General features: G+C 37.2%; 1 protein-coding gene across 44 annotated transcripts in view; it reads right to left on the bottom strand.

Annotated features, from left to right (window-relative positions):
- The window catches only part of CLASP2 (cytoplasmic linker associated protein 2), a 137,861-nt gene that overhangs the window by 59,325 nt on the left and 51,330 nt on the right, over window positions 1–27,206 (bottom strand). For 34 of the 44 annotated variants that reach the window (XM_051612012.1, XM_051612002.1, XM_051611999.1 and 31 more), the window contains 5 exons: window positions 24,986–25,132; window positions 8,321–8,400; window positions 4,358–4,450; window positions 3,593–3,738; window positions 2,230–2,365 (listed from right to left, as the gene is read on the bottom strand). In XM_051612012.1, coding sequence (XP_051467972.1) covers window positions 2,230–2,365; window positions 3,593–3,738; window positions 4,358–4,450; window positions 8,321–8,400; window positions 24,986–25,132 — 602 coding nt within the window. Of the gene's footprint in view, window positions 1–2,229; window positions 2,366–3,592; window positions 3,739–4,357; window positions 4,451–8,320; window positions 8,401–24,985; window positions 25,133–25,631; window positions 25,854–27,206 lie in introns of those variants that run through there. The other 10 variants (XM_051612007.1, XM_051612016.1, XM_051612022.1 and 7 more) reach the window with 3 other exon arrangements.

The raw sequence follows: 27,206 nt of genomic DNA on the forward strand, positions 1-27,206 counted from the left end.
CATTATCAGCTCTCAGAGAACTGCCAACTTTACAATTAAGAGGGAATTAATTAAAAAAATCTGGAAGAACCTTACAGTTTTATTTCTTTGTACTGATACACTTTGAAACAGGATTTTAGGGGGGTTTTTTGTGTTTTGCAGCTTTCAAACTGTAAAGTGGTACATGACTGCCAGAAAGGGAACAGTAAGCAGTATGAGGAGAAAGAATAAAACATTTTTACAGATGGAGAAACTTGTATGTTCCAAGTCTTTGGAGCAATTGACATTGTAATTCCTACAAAGTGTTTCACAAAGGAATCAAAGCCTCAGGCTTGCTTTCATTCAGCTTTCAGACTGCACATTTCATCCTTTACCCACTTTGAAGCTGTAAAGATACATGCTTCCTCCCAACACACCCTGCAGCTCAACTGTCCAACCTGAATCCCACCTCCCTCTAGAAAAGATCTTCTACCAGCATGCCACCTCATCATGACTGCCAGCCCCCTACCCCTTTTTTTACATTCGTTCCCTTATTTACTAAGAGTCAAGAAAGAGAAATCAGACAACAATGTACAAACTATCTGAAGAAGAAACACAAAATCCAATAAAGGTACAAAGATAAGACGGAGCTCTTCAAGATCACTGAAATAATAGAGTTTCCCAGTTTTTATGTAAACTCACCCTCACAGCAATTACATACTAAAGCACTGGGATCTGAACTGGCTGTCAGTAGATTCTAGTAGGAATTTTTCAGCAAAACGCTGACTCCAAAAATTGTCATGGTTTGGGCTCTAAATATTCAACTGATCACATACTCCCTGAACATCTGTCATTTAATCCAACGATAGAATTCCAAAGAATTTGGTTTGACACTCTGATTTCTTTCTTTTACCACTAAAACGTGATTTTGTCAGAACACCTTGCATAAGCCATTTATTGGCTGGTCATTTGAACACTGTGGATAGGATTTTCTTGCTTCTATGCCTCCAAGCTAGTACATTAAAACACAGCTAAGAATAACAGAAGTTTAAACAAAATGAGGGCAACTATAGCCAATGTGTAGGCTTGTCTCCAAATAAACTGAACCAATAAAGCCTATTTAATGTAACTGCCCCATTTTTATTTCATGCTGCTTTTCTGGGGCTTTATTTGGCTCCAATAAAAAACAAGACAAGGTTAGCTGCTTACATGCCTGAGCTCGCCTAATACTACTGCAGCAAATGGTATTCTTCTCTTAAAACTTTAATCATCCTGTGTAAGGTGTATTCCCTCCTCCACTCTCAACTCTGTACCATAGCTCTCTCCTGGGACATTTTAAAGACTGTGGGGTAAAAACGCCAACAGTTCTTAGCCTAAGTGCTGACACAAAAGTAATGCAGAAGTCTTACAGCACATTCTCAGAGGCATGGTTAGAAAAATAAGTGCAGATTCCAAAGCATACTGAGGATGGCAGAAAAGCTGTGATTAAACCACTTAGATTTCCAGCAACTTACAAAATTCAGTAAGTGAATAGTATTAAGTGCACGGCACTAAGAGCATCACAGCTTTTCACACAGAAATTACAGACAACCTCCCACTTCTACCTGAAGCACAAAAATATCAGTACAAGTCCCAAAAATCTAGCTAAATATTTTGCCTCAGACAGCAGTCAGTTGGTTAATGAACACACACAAAAAAATAGATATCATACAGCATTTCCCTCTTCTGTATGCTGTAGCTTTATGGACTCATCTTAGAAAGTTCTTAAACCTGATGATTAAAATCTCTATTGGGCTTTTCTCCCATGAACTCGTGCTTTCTGAACCTATCCGTGTATGTTTAGCCTCGTCAACATTTTGTCATTAGCTCCACAATTCCAATTTTTTTACTGTTAAAAAAATAAAAATAGTTTGGGGCTTGATTGTTGTTTTCTTAAAAAGATTCTTGCTAGCTTCTTAATTACCGGCTTAACTTTGTCTTCTTCAAAAAGGAAGCTAAACAGAAGTAAACTTTGAAATGCACTTGCCTTTTTAAAATTAACACACTACAAGCACATCATGAAAACAGACTTGATCTTCATACCTATTCTTCCATCTTTATGATGGTAATGCTGCCAGTTCTTTCCAATGATAAATAACATTTGTCCAACTGTAGAAAGACTACTTCTCCGTGGAAGAATAATTTATAAACCATTAAGAATCGTTATTATCTCTGCTAAGAGCCACACTACCTGAACATTCCTAGTAAGCCAAGTGAGAGAGGAACACCTACCCGAATAATGAATCTAATGGCTGCGCACCCAGAAGTCGCCATCACTTTGGCGCTGTTTGGAACCAGATTAAAAAGAGTAGGCACAATAGCTTCAGCTCCATGATCAAACTTGTTTCCCAAAACAGTCGAAAGATGGCTATTCAGAAAGAAGAAATAAAACTTGTTAATATAAATTTATTTCTTAGTTTTAAAACACTAAGTGCATTGTACATTTTGAAGACTTCCCTTTCCAAGCAACAGAAATTTTAAATTTCATTCTTTTCAAGTCCTTGCCTCAGTAGAAATGCAAATTTTGCAGAACATTCTTGTTACTTGGCAGACATATTAACAGGCTGAACAGTAGTAACTTTATTTCATAATTAAAAAGCAGTACCACAATTTGAAAGGCTAAAATGACTGTATCCACATAAAACATGATAGTATTTCTGCTTTTAAACATATTTCGAGAGTACGTAATTTCCCTAAGATTTCAGATTTATCATTCAAGATTTCTCCCTTTGGATGAGAACATTTACACAGTACTTTTACACTACTCCTGACTTCACGGTAAGAGGTTAGCATTATTTTCTCAAAGCTGAATTTTCCCAGCAAGGACAGTTTTATGCTGTTTAATCTGGAGACCAGAACAGCAAGGGTGAACCCTGGGGTTTATCTGTTCCACACGGCCACCAAAGATCAGTAGTTACATTAATGCTTTTCCAGAGGAAAAAAAATAATCCATGGAAGACATGATGTGAGAACAACTGCTCTGGTGTAATAAGACGGTTTTTTTTCTCCCTCTTGAATCTAATGGCAGTCACTAAGTTGATGAAGATAGAGATCTTATTTCTGCTTAGCTAAAGCTTCTAAAATCATCATGGACATGAAAAATATTACCTCATCAAAACGTTTTACCGAAGCTTTCACTTTGGTTTTATATTTTTAAACTGCATCTCAGATACTTCAGCAGTCAAGCAGGATGGCTCAAATCACTGTAGGGCAGCTCACTTTCTAATTACAAGTAATAACAGTAAAATTCTGTGCCAATCACCCAAGCATAAGTGCTCCTAAGACTAGCCCCCAGAATTACAGTAGTACTTCCAGCAGTTTGTAACTTGACTAAGTACCGAGCATAATGATGGTAACTTGTTCTTCATCTAGAAACGGTTAAAGTATTATAAATTACATATATTGCCTAAAAGAACAAATTACTTTGAATGTTTCTTTTTTCTCTATGGCTTCGGATACTGACTTGACTCTTCATCAGTCATAATATACTGCACTCCATCAAGATAATTTTTCCTGCAACACTGGTAAAGCATCTTTAAGTCCAACTCATACTAAAACCTAGCAACATGCACAAACGCACAGGGAGGATACTTACGCTACAGTAATGCAGGCTTCTCTAACCACCTGGGATCTGAGATCCTTGGCTGACAGCTTGAAAGCACCATCCAACAACCGTAAATGCTGGAAAAATCCATCATACTGTGCAGCTCCAGCAACAAGCAATGATCGAACTTTCTTCAGCTAAAAATTTAAGGCATTTAATTTAGAACGATACCAATTTGCATTTCAAAATAAAAAAGCACTAACTTCATTGCAAAAATGTACGTCTGGAAAGCAAAGCATTACTTTGAAATATATGGCAGTAATTAAATACACTTTAAAAGACTTTAAAACACTACTTAAATTCTAGAGTTAAAAAGTCTCAGATCCCAGTCTACAAATATACAGATATATAATTCTGTTCACGTAACTGTTTCCAAATGTTAAGATGCCATAAACCTGATATAAATAGAAATGCTACATACAAACATTTTAATCCTGCAAGTGAAACTTAGCATAGCCACATATAAGACTCACTAATGGTAGCAGAATACATAATTTTGTGTAAATGCAACTGAAACATACATGATGGCTTTTAGAAAAGCTCTCCCTTAAACATCAGCAAAAAAGTATCGCAGTCTTTTTAAAATACTTGCTGAAACTTACTTGGCATCTAAAAATTCAAGGTTTAAAAATTCAACTGCCAATTTCTTCAATTATGTGGAGTGTAACTACTTTAAGAAAAAACATTTTAAATTAACCAGCTGTCTGTGCTTTACAGATACACCCACCCAAACCTGAAACCAGATAAAAAGTTTACCGCATTAGTTCTTTGATCCCAGTCATGTTTGTCATCCGAGAGGATTTCCCTGATTTTGTTCAACGTTTCTTCAAGTTCTCGACTAGAGTAGATCTGAAGTGTTAAACAAAAAGTATATTGTTAATATCCCAGGTAGAGTCTAGTACTCCCATTTCCTGAGAGTATAAAATGAAATTAACTTGTAGTAGATATGGAACCTTTACTGTATTGACAACCATTTTTGATCCAGTGCTTTAACAGAACATTGTTATGGAGGCCTCTACATTTCATGCTGAAATATTGAGGAGGTAGAAGACATTCATGCTCTGAAACACATGCATATACCACTTGTAGGATAAACAGGGAAGGAATCACTTGAGAAAAAGATGAGCTTAGTACGCCTAAGACAGGTCAGCTTCACTATAACGCAGAAAACAATTTCTGCATATGCTTTACCAACAAACTAACATTTTTATTACCACAGAGCTGTGTAAGCTTTCCCAGAGTACACTGTGGAAGCTGCTTTGCAGTTCTAGTCAGAGGATACAACCGCATCCACAAAAACCAAAAAGCTACTTGCTCATGATTATTGTTTTCTTCTTCATTAAAAGTCAATAAACATCTGGTGCAGAACTCATTTTAAAGGAGTAAATTATTTAAAGAAAACACTGGGTTGAAACATAACACACTTTCTACTGTACTGCCCACAAAATCAAACACAAGTTTTGTATCACCATTTAATATACTTATGCATACTGGTAGCTTACAATACTCATAACACAACACTCATTTACTCTAACACTTTATTCTATAGGTACCATACTATAAAAAAAACAGTATTATGTGTGTTTCTGTAAATATTTTAACTAATTGTCCATTATTAAATTTCCATTATCAATTCTTATTTTCCTTTTAAAAGTGGAAGAGATTAGTCACTGGTTAACTAAAAAATGCAGTTTCACATTATGGTGACCCTAATGCCACCAGAACTCATGACATGTTTCAGCCTCCTCAGGCTCCCCCTTTACCATCACCCACCTTGCCCTGTCCCCATCCCAGCTCAGGGCTCTAGCATACAAAAAGCTAACCCTACAAGAGGAAAGGCAAAAACTCATCTGCCACCTCAGCAGCCTATGCCAACTTATTACAAAGAAGCAAAGTGCAACAACATGGGAAGCTAGACTATGCCTTTTGGTGGCAGCTGAGAACTGCCTAGTGCACACTCAAAACTTAGTCCGAGGCTCTGGGTCAAGGTACAAATACGTTCTGTAAGCTGCCTCATTGAGTTAATCCTTAAAAATAGGACATTTTTTGTTGTCAGCCTGTGTGTTATCAAAGACCATGTACTGTAGTTACTGCCACAGGATTAAAACATGCTACTGTCACAGCAATAGACAAAGACAGAAGCAACATGCACAATGGGTTTATGTCCACCCTTCCTGCATGCCTAGGCAAAGAATTTGATTTTTTTCTTTCATTATCTGGCACAAACTGAACTGAATCTAGCAATTTCTGTTATTCATATTGGCATTGTAATGCATAATGTAATAAATAGCATAATTTTATCTTGTCATTAAATTAAAACTGTAGTTCCACTGAAAAATTCTTAATTGTCAAGGTTGTCCATGCCTACATTAGTATCAGAGGAATGAAACTAGTATTTCAATAATTTCTCCATGCCTTTGATTAATTCTGCCTTTAGAAGGCCAAGATGAAATTTGGTGTTAAAGACAAACAGATTTTTTTTGTCCAAAAGTTCCCACATCAGACTTAGATAAAAACAACTAAATTCATTTCAAAACAAATTTTAGCTATTAATGGCAATTACTACTAAGAACCTAAACAGAATTTTCTTCAATTTAAGCAAAGGTAAACAAATACAATCCTCTCACCACAGTACTTCTCTTTCTGGGACACAAATCCATAACAATATCTCAAAATCACTCATCTTCATAAGCTGCCAGTATCCATTAGAGGGCAACACACACGCATCATTAAACGTAAGTGAAACATCAAAGACAGAAAAATTATAAGCTGAAACACAAGTAAGAGTAGTAAGAACTATACAGATTGAATGTATTTCCAATATGGGGTTTACAAACTAGATAGGAGTACAAAACACAGTATTCCTAAAAAATGAATGATGAGCAATTATTGGAACAGGTTACTGGAAAGGCCTACCTACCACTGAAGGCTTTTAAGAATGACTTAAACCTACATACACCATAAGAAACCTCCATTTACTTGATTAATCTACATACACTTAAAACTTGATTCAGAATTGGACCTGGTTGTCTGTAATATAAGTGCCCTTTCTTACTTTCAATGAAGTCCCTACTGAAATCCAGAAATGTGATGAAAACAGGACATAGGAATGGGTCCAACACTGTACAAACAACTCACTCTTCCCATTCTAACAAGTTTCCTTGCTTTTAGAGTAACTTGGCAAATTACGGGTCATAACCATCCCTCCTTCTCAGGGCTAATACAGAAACTTCTCTTTTCCTTTGTATTTAACATGGTCTGAGAACATGTGATCTGTCTTTTTTTTGAAAGATCAGAAACATACACAAATAGAAGCATGAATTTGGACGGCAGGAATTCACTACTCCTGAAGGTTTGTGTGGTTTTATTTGCTTTTTGGTTGTTTGGTTTTTGCCCCCTGGTCAACAGATGTAACTTACATTCTCACCCATAAAACAAACAGGTTATTTTGGGGTCAGTTGCACATTTATTCCCTGCCTCCTCACCTCAACTCAGGTTACATCAGTCAAGATAAGTGTGTCTTTCTCCTCCACCTCTAGCAGCTTAGGCATGACCTACCTTCCCAGGTCATCCAGCAGTCAGACAGAAAATTGCATTCGCTGGTCAATGACACAGTTACCCCACTTCTGTTCTTGACATGTTATTAACCAAGTTGAGTGATTAGAGAACTCTGCTTGGGACTGCAAATACCAGGTACTGACCTACTAACAGCACATTTTCTGTTCTGTGGAATATGGCTCTATTCAACATAATGGAGGTAAGTAACATTAAGAGCTCCCTGGTTTTGCCCTCCAAAGAATGCTTAACACAGCTTGGAGAGGCAAAGAAACATTAAGCTCTTACCATGTAAGACAAAGATTTCCTCACTATGACAGGGATCATGGAGATAAGAGTGCTCCTCCCTAAAAGCAGACAGTATTTCTGACTATAAATAATTATGCTATCATTTGGGGAAATAAAAATAGAACAAAAGTATGTATCAAGAAAATGGAGTCATACTAAATCCCTCTGGTATTTGGGAATTACAGCTTACTGAGTTTTTGGTTGCCTTCCACACCTCAGATACTCAAGGAAAACTTATTCAAAATAGGTCTAGGAAAAGATTTAAGCATGTTAAATGACTCAGCTGTGTGAAAGTACCAAATACAGGCAATTCCCACACTGAAATAATAGAAATTAAAATCTGATCTTTCAACTAAGAATTCAGAATCCAACAGGTTCATTAATATTCTAATAAGGCACTAGATTACTTTTTTTGAAGTAGTGCTAGAGATGAGAACACATATGCCAGACAAACATCATTACAATTCAGGCACATTTGAAAATATCATTCTTACTTTTAAAATTATTTGCCTGTATTATTATTATTACTTGATTATGACTTGTTTTCCAAACATTACGGAAATATTTTTTTAATAAAAATTAAAACTTGTAATTATTTTCAGTAGCTCCCTGGGAAAAATCAGGAAAAGAAATAATGAATTTTAGCTGAAACATGATGTGATAATAATTAGTAGGACAGTAAAGAAAAGGTCGCTTTTCAAGTAAATAACTGGAAAAGAGCAGAGCTTTCCATGGAGACTGTAAGTGCAAAAAGAAGGAAAAGAAATGACACTTGCTTAAAAGACTGTAAAATGACACAAGTTTTAAAAGTAGCCTAACATAATATTGCACACAGCGTATTTCTGGAAACCTACATGAGTATACACAGCATCTTACCTGTACAGTAGGAACATCTGTAAATGCCTTAATAAAATCATCCTCATCCACAGCTCCAGCTCCTCCTTCTTTAGAGGAACCTAAACAAACGTAAACCAATGTTAAACAGCATGTAATGTACATCAAGGTCTTCAAACTGACATAAGCACCTTTCACAATACCTATTTTCAGACATTTAACAACTTACCAAAATCCTGAACATTCATTGCGTGTAAAATTGCAAGACCTTGAACACTAACTTCACCATGACTAATAAAGTTAAAATAAACATTTTTTTTCCAAAAGTCAACAATGTCGAACAGTTTCCAATTTGGCAAAGCCAAATGGTTTAATTTTAATGGTTTAATTTTCTTTTTGTGTGTGTGTGTGTGTATTTAATTGGAGATATGTTTAGTATAACAATCCTCCGGTAGCTGATTGCATAGAACTCTGAGACCTGCATACTGCTAATAAAAATGTTCCCAAAAAAGCATAGGATTTTATATTATTTACCAAAACAAGAGTTATTTTTCATTAAATGGAATTCCTCAGGATGAATTTTCGCCTTAACACAAATATTACAAGCAATGAGCCCTGAAACTTTGGGGATTTTTATTTTTTTAATCTTGCATAGTAGACCTACATGATTAATTTACTTTGTGTTTTCCAGTATTCTCATGAGAAGCCAAGAGTGCAAGGTACATTTCTCAGTCTCAAAGCTCCAAGAACTTCATGAAAAAAGCAAGGACAAGGTGAAGGGAATTTGCACTGAAACAAAATCTGAAATCCAGTCATTGGCAGCCTCCTTCTCAGAGCACTCAACTCCATGAGTGTTCCACAGTGGTGCTCCAGAATTGTATCACCTGGAGGAAGCTCCCAAGAACCTTCCAAATACATCACTAAAAAACTATCATGCAAAAAATGTTTTCTCTCCAAAAGCTTTTGTGATAGACATTGAAGTAGTAGGACAGTTAGTTCTGTGCGAGGTAAAGGATGGAACTACTCTCACATAACAGGCAAAGATGACCCAAATCTCAAGTAAAAGGATAAGGGAAGAATACTAATGGGTAACCCAATGGTTTCACACTGGCATACGGTTGCCAAATTTCCTGAAAAACTGGAGTAGAAACTAAGGGAGGTGTAAAGAAGAAAATAATTTGGAAACAGTGTCTGGATTTCACTTTATTGCAAATACTAGCATTACCAAGAAAGCCCTTCTTTGAAGGGATGACCTCAAGCTTGTTATCAAATCAAAGAACAAAATCATCAGATTCAGGCTGTGCTACAAGCCTAGAAGTCCAAGTACTAGGTGAAGATTGGCATAACTGTTAAGAATCTTCAATAACTGAACAGGCAGATAATACAACAAGACAGGTTAACTGCACAATCAGTACAGTAGAACATCTTCTTGGGGAAAAAAAAAATCATCTCTCCCAGCAAATGAGCACTCAGGAACAAGGGTCATCTCAACTCTTTCACAGTGAGGTCAACAGGAGAGGTGGCAGAATGTCCTCCCTAACTTGCAGAGCACAGCTGAAATGGAGGCATAAGGTAGACACCTATTTTACTAACTACAGAACAATAAAAAACATAAGGAAAAAGCTGTTGAGGAGTGGTCCACTAAATAAAAAATCTAGGACTTCTTGACAGTGGCTGCACTCCAGTGGCTGCACTCTTAAAAATGTTTCGTGGTTTACAGTCCCCCACCTCCTATTTATAGTGCAAGGAATTATGTTGGCTGTGTTTGAATGCTTGTGCCATCTGGAAACATGAGGGTCCACTACCAATACATATTTGATAGCAAACTTACTAGATCTCAACATCTCTGTGCAGAACCAAACTCTCTTGTGTGTCTGTGGCTGCTTCGTGTAAAAACACAAGTGGTATCTAGCAAAATTTGGACATGATGACTGCAGTATGATATATCTAACAAATTCTGACAGCCTAAGCTCAAGGATGTTGTAAAGAGATTCTATACATAATGAACTTCTGCATGCGTATCTCCAACACCATCTGTCATAATTGTTGACAGCAGACAGAAGGGAAAGAAGAAATTATAGCCACCTATTTCTTCCCCCTCCTGATAGTAGACAGAACAAGTCCTTCCCCAAAGAGAATGAGTACCTGACTAGCTAAGAAAACAAAGAGGTAAAGATCCCATTTGCAACCATAACACACACATTTCTGCCACACAAACTTGTACAGCTCTTAAAAAAGGGAAAATGCCCTGGTTAGAGCAGAATTTTGTGGAGGGAAACACTGAAAACAAGGAATTTGGCACAGGGGCACCATGCTCAACTAGGTGGTACAAACAGCCACCTGGATGCTCAATTCATAACCTCTTTTTGTCCCTTCCAAAAATACCTCAATATTTCAGAAAGTTTCACAGTATCAAAATATACAGTCAATAAGCAGTACGTACTCTGGAAAAGTAAATGGAAAAGAAGGCTTAAGGAGCTCAAAGGTTACAAGAAAACCTAATTTTTAAAGGTTAGAACAGTTTCCACACAGTCAAGCAACTTTTTTTTTTTTTTAAGTGTTTAAAATTATATGAACAACAGTTCATAAAAAGTTTCTGTTCTTGCCAAAATGGTTTTAGTCAAACCTAACTCATTGTGTTAGGCATAACAAAGTAAGCCTCTATGAAGCTCATACGTGTTTCTGTGCAACTTGATAAAATACAAGACTACAGTGACCCTGTGATACCAGAGGCAAAAAATGCACCTGCAATTTCCAGTTCATTTAAGTTTTGTATTATTATTCAGTTCTGTAATACCCAAACACACCTGTTAAACTAAGAAAAAAAAGACTTTGCATTCCTATCCATTACTTACCAGTTTTCTGTCAAGGTAATACACTTACAGAAATCAAATATTTAAAATTGACACGTATAGGCCATGAACATGAAAACACAGACAATATTTGGATTTCAAGCATTCTAAGTGCCTTCTTATATACTATAGATATTAAAAGGTGATGAAGTTGCCTCTCTGTTAAATAAATAGATGTTGCTGTCTTTAGTCTGCTTTAAAATATCACACTTAAGATCAGAACACTGCATGGAGTACATAATACATTTTCTAGTACCTTAACATCATTCAGGAAGAGAATAGCCTTTACTTAAGGAATAACTTATGATTTTGAAGCCTGACCACTACTTAAAAGCCGTTTCACATAGTGAAAGGACATGGCATTTCCCACCTTTCCTAGTCTCAACAACTAGCTCAATTCTACAGACCACTTTTCAAATGAGTATTTCCAGAAAATTGTCTGATTGCCTCTTTGCCTGGAAATACCAATGGGTATGTGTTTTTTGGCAGGTGACACTTCAAAAAAGTTATCTCTAAAAGCACATTTACTAGTATTTCACTAATCTTTCTCCTCCTCCACTGCATGATCACACTGCACACCAAAATGAAGCGTGAAGTAACTGTCTTCTCTTTATATTGTATAAAAGTCAAATTCTATACTGCAAAAGGAAGAAAAATTTCATTTTCACTGTCTCTTGGTAGCCGTATTTACAGATTCACTGAGTCACTGTTTCTGTAAAGACTAAGTAAAAAAGGACAGAACTCAACCCACTGGTTCCAAATTCAGGAGGAAGTCTTTATCAATGCTAACAAGACACATAATGGTCACAGACATGTAAAATGCCTTCAAAGAACTTCTCAGGCTTTTGTATGGCTGGACTCCCCTCCACAAAAGCAAGGGTAGAGCTTTACAAAATTCTCATTTCAGACAGCACTGCCTTCAGATGCAAAACTGACATACAAAAAGAGCACACTCTGCTCAAACAGAGCATGCATATTTTGATAAGCTGTTTTTTGTTGTTGTTGCTTACCTCCTCAAACCAAGATGTGATTACAAATTTCTTAGAAGTCTCTCTCTCGAGGGTTAATGCCTTCCACTGAATAATGCTCTTAACTTCACCCACAGAACACATGATCATTTAAGTGCCCAGCAGATAACTAAAATCCAGAGCCTCATCAACTGGCTTTTTCTTAAATGAGTGTGATTTACATTACCCTGCCTTTGGACTTAGCCCACTGAATCCAACTGGGCCTCCTTCAGCTGAGACCCAGAAGACACATGCATCTGAAGCAGGCAGCGAAATGTCTTGTGTCAATTATTTACACTATTTGTTAGTTTTAATTCATAACCTTTACTTATTCTTACCCTTCAAACACCCTGAATAGACAGATTCACAAAGATACCTGGAAGCTTAAGTTCCATTTCTACTGAATGCAAGAAAACAAACTTGTAAAGGAAATAAATTACAGCAGCTAAAGCTTCAGAGGGCCTATGGGGTTTTTTAATAAGTTAAATGTGTCTGGGGATGGACACAAAGAAAATGAACCCCTTACTTCCTGCAGACTACTGAGAGAGATGACCTAAGCTAAACTTAAGGATTTAAAACATTTTGTGAGGCCCTAAGAGTCTTTTTTTGAACAAAGGTTTTTCCAGTCACAAGACTTTGATCTCAGCATTGTGAGTAGTTCAACACCAGAAAGGGTACTGGATGCAAGCAAAGAAATTACCGAGTCTTTTGCAGGTCAGTTTTCTCACTTGGGAATTAATTCCTCCAGTTGAGTTCTTCCCTCTTCCAAGTACTTGAAATCTTTTCATCATATCACAACAATTTTATACTGCTCACTTACTCTAGCACCTTGATGCTCTCTCCATTAATACACGACAAAACAACGAGCAACTCTTCATGGGGCAAGAAAGATGCTGTGAGAATGATGCTGGACTGGTATTTTTGCTTTGAAACAAAAGACTGTTTAATCAAAGCACACAAGCACTAGTCTAAAAAAACCAAAAACCTGCTCATTTTGTATTGGTAGCATGTCTTTACTACTCCAAATAATTTTTTCTTACTTCTGCGGGTCTTTTGACACAAACTTCAGAACAAAAATCCCCTGGTGCAAAAAAGGAATTTTAAAACCAGTACAGAAACTTGAAGAGTAGCACAAACTCCAAAACTTTGTTTCACTTTTTGTTCTTAAATATCTTTCTTAAAACACTTCCCTAAAAAATTCTTAACTATTTTCTGCTACAATATGCATCACAAATTAAACATGAGTAAACTTTGAAAAGGGTACTGTTAAACAAATGCCTTGTCTTTTATCCCTTAGATATCTCTAATTGCACATAGTAACAGTTTCTTACTGAGCAACACACCTAGAGCAAAAAAATGTGGATTACAATTTTTTTTCTGAAATACAAAAAACCTTGAAACCTGCCTCTACACCTACATCTTAACTCATCCAAGTTTCATTTCACATCTGAGACTGAAGCAGAAGATGGAAATAATTCTGGATTTTTAAAAAAAGTACTTGTATCCTTTTGATTTTATAGGATCATAAATAAGCAGCTGTAAATTAGGAACAAACAGCACCTTCAGCTCACTGTAGGATAAGTGGACAGGATAAGCTCAAGTACTTACTCAGCTTTTCATATAACAGGTTAACTGGCAACTCCTACTTACTCTTACTGACCTCCCTCACTCTAGCACTAGTGCAGCTGAAAAGTAAATCACCACAGGGAGTAGCTGAGCTGAGAATAAAATAAACTGGCCAATAAGAACAGTTCCAACGAGCAAGTCTGCATCACTGTGGGGCCATATAAACACCATGCTAGCACAATTCAATGGATAACTCAGGATACTGATGAGTTAGTGGAGATTGGGAAGGAAATTACTCCAGGCAGCTTAAACCACACAGCTGCTGAAAGCACAGGCTGAAGAGAATAGAGCAATACTCAAACAAAATTAACTCAAGGAAGGACAAGTACAAAGGCCACCTAGTGGAATGGACAGCCTATCTCACTAAAGGCAAGGTGCAAAAAAATCTAAAGAAAGTGCCGATACAAAAAAAACCACATCAAAACAATCAAACAAACAAACACACAAATGCACCCACACAAGCTACAAAAACATAATTGATTAGAGCAGTCAGTTTTTGGAATCCCTATAAACAACAAAGACACACAAATCCAATTGTGAACAGCCTTCTTTAGCACGGTATTTCAATGGATAGAGAAAGTGCTCAATAACCAAATTTTGCTCCCAGTCCTAGAGGAGAGATATTGCAAATGTCATATTTTTTTGAATATACATTCTGATGTCTGTTATTCTCTGAAACTGAAATTTTTCCTGAATCTTCTGTAGCTCTGATCTGAGCTAGACTTGACAAAATCTACTTAACTAACCTTGGATCAACCCTTATTACTATTTCATAAAGCTGACAGCTTACTTTTAAAATGCTATCTGTTGTGGGGTGAAAGTTACCAGTGCTTCGTAAGCTGAATTACCACCTCTGAGATGGCAAAGGTGAATTTTAAGATGATGATTCTGATAAAGTTGTCTGTATAGACTGAATTGCACTGTCCCAGTAAGGAATCTCTTTATCTTTTTAAGTATCGTAAGATCACCGCTACAGTTAATAAAACCATCCAGAATAACATTTTCGTATGCACTTTTCACAATTCTGCTTTGTAAAACATGAGCCAAACGTTTGGAAAAGTAGCTGAAGATTAGGAATCTCTGAAAATTCCCTTTATTTTTCAAATTACCGAGTCATCTAAAGCAATTTGATATAACATATACACACACCATAATGTAATAACAGAACACAGGAAACACTGGTGGTCTTACCTCAACTCTATCAAGGTTCTCAATGTTTTTATTTCTGTGTTTGTAAGACTGATTTTTGGATTTTAATCTAAAAACTTGAATAAAGTTGGGGGTTTTTGGCAGAACCTTAACTAACGAAGCCTTGACATGGTTTTAAAAAGCTTAGAAGACAATTCAAGTTACAACCAAGTGACTTAACAGAGTAGAAAAGCCTTCACTAGGAAGCCCAATTTATGAAAGCTGACAGATGAATTCTGTCATACTCATCCCCACTGACTGACATTCATTCTGAACTGACTTGTCTACCTCAGCTCCTCTAATGCCAAAAGTCACTGTCCCAGAGGCTTGCAGAAGTCTTTCAAGGTGAAACAGCTGCACAAACCGAACAAAATAGCAGAATACCTTCAAATACCTTTTGCTCCTTACTTCATCTGCCTATGTTAAAAACTTGGGAGATGTGGTTAGAGAACCTCCCCAGAGATCCTACTAGTACTGCGCCTGCTTTGTTAAAACATTTCTCCTCCTACATGCCAGAGATATTGGACATGAACAGAAGTTTCCACCCATCAAGCAAGCATGCAGTCTCTGAGGTCTGAGATGCTAAGCAGATCACTCCATATAATTATTCACCCCAGGAAAGAATAGGAGAATAAAGGGACAAGAAGAAATTAGGAATGAGCTATGCTTACAAGGAAGAAGGTGGAGCAAGATGTTCAACTATTAGGACAGCACATCTTCATCCTTGACGCGTGCCACATTACTCAGGAGCAAATACAGGACTCGTGTACTAAAAAGCAGCACAAAATAATTCTCACATGGACTGAAGAGATGGAAGATCATCTCACCAACACGCATACCTTAAAATCTGGAGATGCTCTTGAGCATGAGAATTCCTTTGGAATTGTGTATTGAATGTTACATTCTCTGAGAAATGTACTCAGTAGTATTTGAAGCTGATTCCTAATAGTGAATGCACTGTTTCAACAACTTTACCCTCAATTCCTAGGTAGCATCGTTTCACAGGCATAAAAGATGAATAATACTAGCTCTTATTTTCAGAGGCATGCTATAGAGATAATTTCACAAGCATTTGTGAAGCACGCAGAAAATACGACAGCCATACAACAAAGAAGTTAAGAGTGTTTCACTTAGCATGAAGTTTCGACAGCATACATTAGATAAGACCAAATTCTTGGTGTGGAGAAAAACAAGCAGTTCCATTAGCAACAAGAAATAAGGATACCTAATTTCTTTTAGGCTTATCTCACCATGGATTAATGTCTATTTCTACTCAACTGGAAGCTCGTACAGTCATCTTTCAACTCATGCACAATGTTCATGCTCATACAGCAATCCTTCAAACCACTCATGTATTTCTTTTCTCCACTGGCACTCATTTTTCACACATATTTCTTAAGAACATACATTTAAGGCCCTGGCTCATTGTTCTGTTTCAACAGGCAAGTTTTTAAGTTATGTTAACTTTATGCACATGACAGCATTAGTCTTATTTTCAGTTTTTAATATAGCTAAGAATTTAATATATATATTTTTTAATTTATTCCTAGATCTACACCTGAATAGAAAAAAATGCACTCATTATTTTACATTACATAAGTTACTCAGAACAATCAGGGACCCAACAGTTCATTTTTATCATCTATAACCTATGTTGCAAAACAGACTGGCTTGGGATACTATCATTTTTTTGAGTTGTGGTGTAATGGTTTCAGAAAAATAGTATTTTCATTACTGTTGTCAGTTCTTACCAACTGTGCATTCTTTGTTGTAACAATTTAAACAGATACTGTATTAAGAACAATTAGGACTAACACTGCCTGTCAACGCAAGCTACACAATTACAGTATTTCATGTTTTAGACAACATGTATTTATCTTTCACTTCTAAAGGTTCATTAGCACAAGACAGAGGGTCAAAGTGATTTGATATTAATATACTGTTTTTCTCTTGTTTCTAAGAACATTTCACTTATTTGTAGCAAGTAATAATTGCACCTTTGATGAAAACTCTCCACCCAAATTATAAAAATAATTTGTATCTTTTGCGTCTCCATTTCCTGCTTCTCTATTTGAGAGCACATACAATTGTCCACAGAAAAGAAACACTTTTTAAAAAGACAATTCCCCCCACAGACACACCCCCCTCCCTACAAAGAGGAATCACATCTGCTATTTTGCAAAGCAACAATGCAGGAATGTTTTGGAATGCTGCCTTTGCTTACTCTTTAACACAGCCATGGCTCATAAGGAGTCAAGGTGGCAGGGTCAGCTGATTTCAGCAGTTTCCTCCTCCCTCCTTCCTCTTTTTCCTTCTGGATTCACCCGCATGAAAACAAACAAATAGCTTCCCTTTCTTACTGCTTGAAAAAAAATCAGTATTCAATGTCAGCAACCTAAACAAGGGGTAGGTTTGTCTTCCTTATTCTCGTCACTGCCTGGTACTACCATGATTGCTAGTAACATGTTTGGGAGCAGAACATAGGGTAGAGATGTGAAAGAAGGTTACACAGAAAGAGCAGTCAGCTCTTATCTCCAGACCTCTCAATTTCTGCTCCGCTGTCACTCTCTTCCTATTTAATCTATCTGTAAGCTGCCTTCTAGGCTATGTGCCTTTTGAGAGAAGTTTTGTGCTTATACCAACATAAATCCTACAATCTTACTGAAACTTCTAGAAATTACTGCAAAATAAGCAGAAGTAGTATGAATTATCTGCCAACTGTCCTTGGGTGATGCATAGAAAACAGACAATGTGCATAATTGTGAATATGTATCTTCTCTGAAGACATAGGTGTGTGTACATAAATATATTTATCAGTTACCATGTTTGTTTATTTTCACTGATTGCTCATTAAAGCTGATTTTCCAAACCACCCGTTGAGGCTAGCTGCAAGGGAAAGGATCTCTCAGAGGAATGGCAGCCCAGTGACTGCAGCAGCATGTCTAACAGCCAAGAACAGACCACTGGTCATGTGCAAGGGAACTCTCTCCAGAAGTGCCATTCACAGGAGTAAACAACAATAAAGAAGTCCAACAACTCTCAGAAAACCTGGGAAGTTGAGAAGTCCTCATATTTCTCTGAATTCTGGGTTAGCAGCACTTCAAGACTGCAGGATTTCTACTCAGCAATTCCATGGACAAGGATCTCTCAGAGAGGAAGTTAATTGACATTCACTTTGGGGACAAAGTCTGCTCAGAAAGACAAAACTGCTGGTATCAGCTGGGATTTTTCAGAAAAACCCTTGAATTCCACAACAACTTGAAAACCAAAAAGGGAAGCAAGTGGCACAGAATGTCAGGGATGCCTGCTGATCAAAATTATCCCAGAGCAGTTTTATGTCATAAACACGGTCAACTCAGAAGAACGGAGAATAAAAAAAAATCCTAATTAATTTTATATCACTAATACAGCACTTTGGAAATCACTTAATGATGGCTAAACAAGTAATAGGCGAAAGACTCCTGAACTTATTTTCTGCAGAACTCAAAAGTTAAAAAAACAAAAACAACTCCTTGGGCATTGATTACTATGAACCTTTTTTTGTGCAAGTAAACACAGAGCTATCTTCACGAGCCTGAAGACAATCAATACAGCAAGCACGAGTTTACCCTGTTTCAAGTCCATTCACTAACAATTTGTATTTAGCTCCACAATTATTGAGAGCCCTTTTAAAAAAATGTTTCTGAACTACAGTATATAGTTTTAATGAGATTAAATTCACCTGCCTAAGATTTTAGAAGGCAACTATCCATTTTTCAGAACCAAATTTGTTTTTTGCAGAGCTTTTGCCTTTAAACTGCTTCCTACTTAAGCCTCTAAACACTTTGAAATGTCTTCTGCTAGGAAGTAGAGTCAGAAGAAGCAAATCAGCACCATTTTAATACAACTAAGAGCTGTATTGCTATTACTGAGAAGTGGGAAAAAACAGCATTACGATGCTGACACAACACACTATAGACAGATACAAACTAAAATTTCCTGAAGTTGGGAATAGCCTCCTATAGTTAAGAAAACACATGTATGGTGTTATTACCATTCTCAAAGCCTTCTTTTGCCAAAACTCTTCACCTAGTTCACCCAAGTTTTCCAGTTACTTGATTTCTACCTTTTGAGGTAGAAATTTAGATAGAGATATTTTTCACAGAGATATTTTTAATATTTTTGAGCAATCATCAAACTTAAGAATTAAGACCATCCTAAAACTGACAGTTATTTCAAATAATTCCAGCATCAAACCTCAAACTGGCATAGTTGCAGTCTTCATTGAAAATTAGATCCTTTGAACAGTTTAAGAAACTAAGGGAACATCACAATTTTTGTGCTGGGGGAAAAAAAACGCTTTTTGCAATGCTCGTTATTTTTTTTAAGAGGAAAAACATACAACTGCATCCTTGGGGAGTCACATCACACTCATCGTGCCAGGCATCAACAACACTCTTAGTCCAAAATATCTTTTTAGACAGCAGTTAAGTTTGATAATTGAATTAATAACATCATCCCCTTTGCTGTTTTGTCACTGGATGATTCATCCTTAAGCAGGATGGGTTTTCTCACAAAATTTAACAATGTTATTAAACAGCAAGCAAAGTGCAGTAATGCCAGTAGGCCAATACACTATACCTTTCAGAAACCTAATGAACCATAGATAAAAATACATGAGACAGTCTCTTCCCACTGAAGACAACTGCAAGTAGTACAAAGCCCACCCTGTTTCAAATTACATTAAGAATATTGTTCTAGCCTACAAAATTTCTCATAAAATGTACAACAGAAAGTTAATACAAACTTTTGTCACCATTGGGTTTCATCAGCAAGCTTTTCTTCCAAATGCTACATGGCTCTATTGAAGTTATCACCATTTGTACATTTAATCCATTTTAAAGACTACCAACTTAAACTGACATCTTGGGAAAAGAAGGTCAGTCTTCTTGGTGAGGTACAGACTGAGGTTTCCTACTAAACATCTAGAGCACATAAAGCTTCTGAATAATACAAAAGCAAGAAATTCCCTAGAAGACTTGGAACAGGGAGCTCACACTTGCAAGAGAACCTGCCAATGCCCTCTAAGAGATCTTGAACAGCACAGGGATATATTTCTTTTGGCTAACACACTCAGCTTAAATCTTTTTCTACTGTACATTATGGTGTCCCTTAAAATCAAAAAGCTGCCTGCCATAATGCCAAGAAAAAGCCTATGACTATCCACTTCTGGAAGGGCAGAACACACACTAAGCACATTATCAGTACAAAGACTTTGGAGCAAAGGGGTATTTCCAGAGGTTCTGTCACTTGAATGAAGAGCTGAAAGCAAGTGTGTCAGAAGGAGGTATATTAGCTGTGCATTTCCTGGCAAAGGACTAACCCTGTTAAGTGTATTGACCATGGAATAAGAAATATGCCAAACAAAGCACTGCCCCATTATGCTGAAGACCTGTCACTTCTCATTCATCACAAGCGAGGTCAGTGTCTGAACACCTCCCAGCAATAAAGTCAGATGAGAAACAAACGGGCTGGATTTCTTACTCTCAGGGCAGTACCCCACTAAGGCTGCCTGCTCCAATACTTCTCTGGCAAGCTGTCACCTACAGACCTAATCCCACCTGTCAGCAAATGCACAAGTCCTACAAGATCCCTATAAGTGACAGAAAAATATCTTCCACAGTCATTCCCAGCACAAGATGATAGAAAATCCACCCCAAGTAAGACACTGCTGTTGCTAATGTACATACCTGTTCTTTACCATCTTCCTGGACAATGACTGCATTTCCAGTGCCACCAAAGTGAAATTCCTAAATTAAATGGGAAGTGCCCAACACAGTGAAAAAAAATCTCTTTTTGCACACTGGATGAGTTCTTCTACTTGAACAGAATTACCCACTTCTCCAAGAAGAAACATCTCCATAGCATACGTAACAAGCCAAGCACATATGCATCTCGGGTATAATTCAGCAGATACCAGCATAAAAGAAAGCAAGCAGCATGGCTAAGAGGTTTGATTTTCTTAGCCTCAAGATAGGATAGCCTCCATACCCTTTTGGAGCCAGGAAGAAGCTGTACTTTCTTTACTGTCATCTACAACTCACAGGAAAAGACATCTTTCTAAAACAATATCCTAGGAAAAGAATCTCTGAAATGTAAAACGCAGTTTAAATGAATGAATGAACTTGCAGCAATCTCAGCCTACACTCAACACAACTTCTACCTGTACTAGCAGTTTTGCCTGGTCACAGAAGCCTGAAAAGAGAAAACTGCAGTGACGGACTGCTTCAGCTGTGGGTCACTGACATGGCTTTGGAGATATTTGTGAAAAAAAGAAAAAGCAAGAGTTAAATAGAGCTGCTCTTACTTCTTTTTCCAAGGCTGAAATGCAGCTTCTTAGTGTGTATGTACATAGATATGAAAGAGCCAGAGAAAACTTCGGCAAGCAGGACCAACAGGTGGTAGAACCAGAAAGTGAGCAGTTATGAGCCTGAAATACCTGTAAACCAGCGCTTATGAGGGAAAGATGAGAAATTGCAACATTCCCACTGATTACAGGCTTGGAATACAGTTATGAGCAGAAGGATCTTGGACTCCAGGATATAGCAGTCTTAATAAACAGTATGAGCAGACAACTTCCAGAACCACAGATGTTCTCCATAAATATGGCAATGTTGAGGCTGAAGAAAAATCTCAGATGTTGTTTAGGCACCTGCAAAGCAGACACTACACTAAGTAGATGTGAAAGAGCATAAAGGTTTTTTTCTAGCTATAAAGATCCATGAAGTCTCAAGACAAGCATAATAGGATGCCCTAATGGGATGCCCCAATACTGCAGTTCTCTGTGGAATAATGCCAGCATTTTGTCCTGTAATGACCATGTGCTTCTAGACACTTGCCCTGTTCACATACATTTCCTTAGTAGCCATTTTTGACTACTGTCAGAGGGGACACTGAACTACACAGACCTCTTATCTGACCTAGCATTGTTCACATGAATAATGTTATGGGAAACTCCTCACTTCTGGAAGAGACTGTGACTTGATTGACTTGTTTAAGAAATACATTTGACATCTACACTAATGTTCTTTTATTAAGCTAGGAGATGTAGGATTTGAAAATACTGTACAGAATGGAAAGGCTCTCCAGATAGTGCAGACATCTAACATTCCTATCTGATAGTAAGCCTGTTACTAGACACAACTAATTTAAACACTGGTAACCTCAACAAAAAGTATGGAGATGAAGAAAAGCACTGAAAAATACAAGTAATAGGCAGCTGGAGTAAATTGAAGCCAAATACTAGCTGCTAAAAATGAAAACCACAATAATAGCCTTGCTGATCAATGGTGTAGAAAATGCTAAAAAGAAAAGATTGAGGGTCAACTCAAGGAAAACTTGAAGGGAAAAGCCATCAAAGAAGAATTAAATTAGGAAGCATACAGCTGTATGTAACAAATAAATCTGTGCACAAGAATTAACAGACTTGTAAAGATTTCTCCCTGGTAAACAGCAAGAGAAAAAAGTTGAGGTAAACAAGAACTGGAAGACAAATACAAGGCATAACATCTTTTCTGCAAAATGTTAAGGCAAAAATTCTCCCTGGTCAAGAACCTGAGCAGTCTGCACAACCACACCCTAGATGAACATACAGACAAGCATTCAAAGAACAATTTAAACAACACTATAAAGACCAGGCAAATGTTTAATCCTAGATTTTCAAAATTCTAGCTACAGACATACCAATAGAATAAAACAAGAGGAGAAACAGATGCACATGTGAAAATTCCTCAGTATTTTCCAGATTTGAAAGGAGACTATATAAAGCTAGAAATGACCAAAGTTCTCTGGGTTTGGTATGCTTTAATTTTGTCCTTATTCCATGCATTTATTTTTTGTTAGGTTTGGCAATACAGGAAAAACAATGTAACAGTTTGTTTTTCTAATCCCATTTACTCCTAATTGAAACAAATAATCAGAGTGGTTATTCCATTCTTAATTCCCTCCCCCTCCCTTCCTATCTCCATGTTTTTATTTCAGACAATGTAAAGTAAAAGTCTACATGTAAAAATACAAAATACATTAAAACCATCTACATTCAATAAAATATTACTAAAAGAACAACATATTGAAAGAAATGGCAATTCTAAGCATTCATTTCTGGTACTATATATATTAGTCTTGCATGCAAAAAAGCCCCACCCTTCAGGTTAAAGGAGATGATACTATTATAATTTGTGTAATTATTATAAATACTAAGAGTGAATTTCAAGAGGTAACTTCCTAGGAAGTATTTTAGGTGGGACCTTCTGATTCATATTGCTATCAATTTTGAGCACCTGGGTGTACCTAGGAACATGCAACCCAGGAGCACAGTTTAGACTGGGATCCACATGGCTGGAGAGCAGCCCTGTGGAAAGGGACCTGGGGGTCTTGGTGGATAACAGGCTCAACATAAGTGAGCAGTGTGCTACAGCAGCCAAGAGAGCCAACAGGATGCTGGGCTGCACCAACAGAGCATCACCAGCAGAGATCAAGAAGTCAACATCCCACTCTGCTCAGTGCTTGTCGGACCACACCTGGAGTACTGGGTTCAGTTCTGGTCCCTGCTCTACAAAAAGGATGGGACAGGCTGGAGAGGACCCAGAGAAGGGCCATAAGGATGATCAGAGGACTGGAGAATGTGCCATATGAGGAGAGGCTGAGAAAACTGGGTTTGTTCAGCCTTGAGAGAAGAAGGCTTTGGGGAGACCTTATTACCACGTTCCAGTACTTAAAGGGTGGCTACCAGGAAGATGGAGACTCCCTGTTTACAAGGAGTCACATAGAAAAGACAAGGGGTAATGGGTACAAGTTGATCCTGGGGAGATTCTGATTGGACACAAGAGGTAAATGTTTCACTATGAGGACAGTCAAACATTGGAATAGTCTCCTAAGGGAAGTGGTAGATTTCCCCACACTGGACAGTTTTAAGTCTCAGCTTGACCAGGTTTGACCACATGATCCTTGAGGTCCCTTCCAACCTGGCATTCTATGATTCTATGACACAGTTTATCCCGTCCTATGGGAATCTTAAATCAATTTATTAGGAATTCTGAAGATCATATCAGAAAATAATAAATTGTCAAAACATTAGCTATATCTTATTAACATTAAAATACTTAAGGCAGCTTGTCTGGCATGTGTATCTTCTTTCAAATTTTATCTTTGCTTTGCAGTTCACATAAGGGAATGATACATCAATAGGAACATGAAAAAAAAATACTTACTCTTACAAAAATCCCTTGCTGAAGGAATCAATTATTCCTAAAAAAGTCACACCTGAAGTGTGGTATATTACCACTTAACTCTATATTTTTCTGAATGTGCACATGAACCATCAAAAAAGCTGTCACTTCTTTAGCAGTAAACAGCTGCTTTTCTCAGATTACCCCCGCCCTAAAAAAATGCGGATTTTCATGTTCAAAGTTATAATTAGTAAGCATCATCATTATTCTGCTTTGAAGTCTACCATGCAAAAAAATCCTGGCAAGGGTTTTGGCCCCCATTTTTTATCTTTCACAACCAATTTCACCACATTCTGTCAGTTTAAGGAGTAATCATAAAAGTAATTCAGGTCTAATATACACCTCTGTTGAGGTATACGGTTGATGGCTGGTCCTTTCCAGCCATGTGAAACAGTGCAGACCTACAGTAAAGATTGCACCTACACAGACCTAACTACAGAATTTCACCGTGTATTTACATACACAGTAAGTGATATGTGGATTCCATCAAAGAGGCACTCATATATTTATTTTACTAACAACTGCTATCTCCAGATGTTAATTTTATTTATAACACGAGAGGTCTTTATAAGCTAAGTATGTATTCAGAAAAGCAGTCATACACACACCTTTACACATGAGTAATTACATAAACCAGGGTCCCTTACTGTTTTCAGCTCTGCAAAAATACTGCAGTCATGAATTAAACATCACCCTTCAAAGTTATCTGTTTTGTGCCTGCTCTGGCAAGGTTTCTGGGAACAGCGATTAGAAATAGCTTTATATTACCTCCAACCTTAGGCCCACCAGCAGATCCTGGCTTTCTTGCACTGTTTGAAGGATTTCCTGGCTTTTTAGGTGCTGGAACCTTGAAGGCTGAAGCAGCTGATGATGGCCTATTTCCATCCACTGACTCTTCATCATCAAAGCTTTTGTCTAGAAAAGGATACAATCAGTAAAAACACAACTATTAGAATGGATGTATATTTATTTCCTAGTCAACTATTCTGCTTCATATTGCATAGAAATTCACAAAATGTATAAAGAAAACCAAATATTTATCACTTTGTCCTCTCTGTCTGACCTAGGAATAAAACGACACGAAGAAATAAACAGCATTTTCTACATTGTGTTCATATATTATTTTGTCTTCATAGTTATCCACTGTAAAGCCAAACAGAAAAAATTAATCCCACACATTCATTCTCACAAAGGGAAAATATCTTTGTTGGGACTTAATATCTTTGCCCATTTCTGAATATTTTCCCCAAAGGAAAGCCCTTCATATAATTTCTATCATTCCAGTCTATCAAAGACAAACGCTTCTCCTTTTTCTTCTCTTACTCATGCATGCATTTTCTGCTACACATCCTCCCACAGTGCGTCTAACCAGCACTCCCTGTCTCCTTCCTTCCACCCAGATTTTTCAACTTACAATCACAGATCCTCTTGCAGATCAGCCGCCTCATTCCTCTGATAGCTCTTCAATCCCCTCACCCTAGGACAGACCCAGCACCTCACATGGCCACATGCAGTAAATTCTCAACACTAATCAAAGATTCTATCAAAAACTGCTCGCAAACACCCTAGATCCACCACTGAGATTTGTGCCGGCATCTTTCTCTCCCTTCCCTGCACTGGGTGCCGCACAACCAATGAGCTGCAAGGTGACATCATCTTCTGGGAGCCACCGCCAGAGGAAAAGGTGAAAATTCTCCATGCAAATAAATTCATTCCCACACACCGTATTTGCTACTATTCCAATTCTTCATTTAAAAAAAAAATCAGATGGGCAGATAATACTCTGAGGTTTGCACTCCTCCTTCCTGTAATTTCAGGTTTGTGTGGTTTTAAATCCAGAAAGAAATTCATCTCTAATGACTAAATGAAAGTCTCAATACAAAATATTCCATCTTCAAAAAAAAAAACAACACCCCAGCATATTACAACAGCAGAACATAATAGTTTCTCAGTCCACTTAGGGAAGAAGGATTTATCTGTAAGTTTGAATGTGGGAAATCTATCAGCCTATGGTTCTTATAGTAAATAAAATGGGCGAGGCTGAGACACAGCTCCATGACAGTAATAAAAGACCAATTTAGCATATTACCTTCTCTAAAACCTGCCATAAAAAAAAAAAAAATAAAAAAAATTTAAATGCAAAGCTCTAATCTCTGGAATGGTGACTATTTACCCTTTGCTTATTCAGAACTTGCTCCCAGTGAAAAGTCAACTGTATTTAATAATACAGCCTCCCAAAGGAAGGCAGCTTTCATTAAAAGGGTAAAGCAAGGTTTTGTTCAACAGCATTACAGCACCACAAACGTGAGAACACCCTGCATTTACCATGTCCAAGATCACTGCTGCTATAGTTAGAACATTTTTTCTAACATTAGCGAAAAGCTGTGTCTTGCACTACCCAATATGCACGACCACAGAAGAAAAAACCCACCACAAGAAACATCTGGATGTTCACTACCAATTTTCACTAACATTATTTCCTTCTCCCCTACAAACTTTTTGTTTTTTGTTTTTTGGTTTTTTTTTAAGAGATTCTTGCTGGGAATAATCGTGTTTGGATATGTAAACTCTCAGAATGGGAAAAAGGCACCAGCCTCCTCCCGGCTAGCCTGTGTGTTGCCATGGAAACAGCACTCCCGCTCAGCGTAAGGGCTGAGGCAGGATACATTTTGATTCCTGCTGCTTCTACTCTCAGTATCTTAAACAGAGACAGACATCAAGATGTTTGAACAGGGAAAAACACTAATCTAAATGCCAGATTAATTGCAATGAACAAAATTGTATCATATAGGTGTAAATAGTAATGGTTAATATCTAGGATACCTGCAACATTACAGGAAGTGTCAAAATCACATTGAGAAATACCTTTTAGATTTTTGAACAGCATGAATAGATCAACTCTGACACATTAATATGATAACATAAAAACTAAGTAAAAGTGAAAACATGCTTTTCAAACAAAAATGGTTGTTGCATTTTTAAGTTTGAT

Source organism: Apus apus, chromosome 2 (genome assembly GCF_020740795.1).
Source record: "Apus apus isolate bApuApu2 chromosome 2, bApuApu2.pri.cur, whole genome shotgun sequence".
Classification (NCBI taxonomy): domain Eukaryota; kingdom Metazoa; phylum Chordata; class Aves; order Apodiformes; family Apodidae; genus Apus; species Apus apus.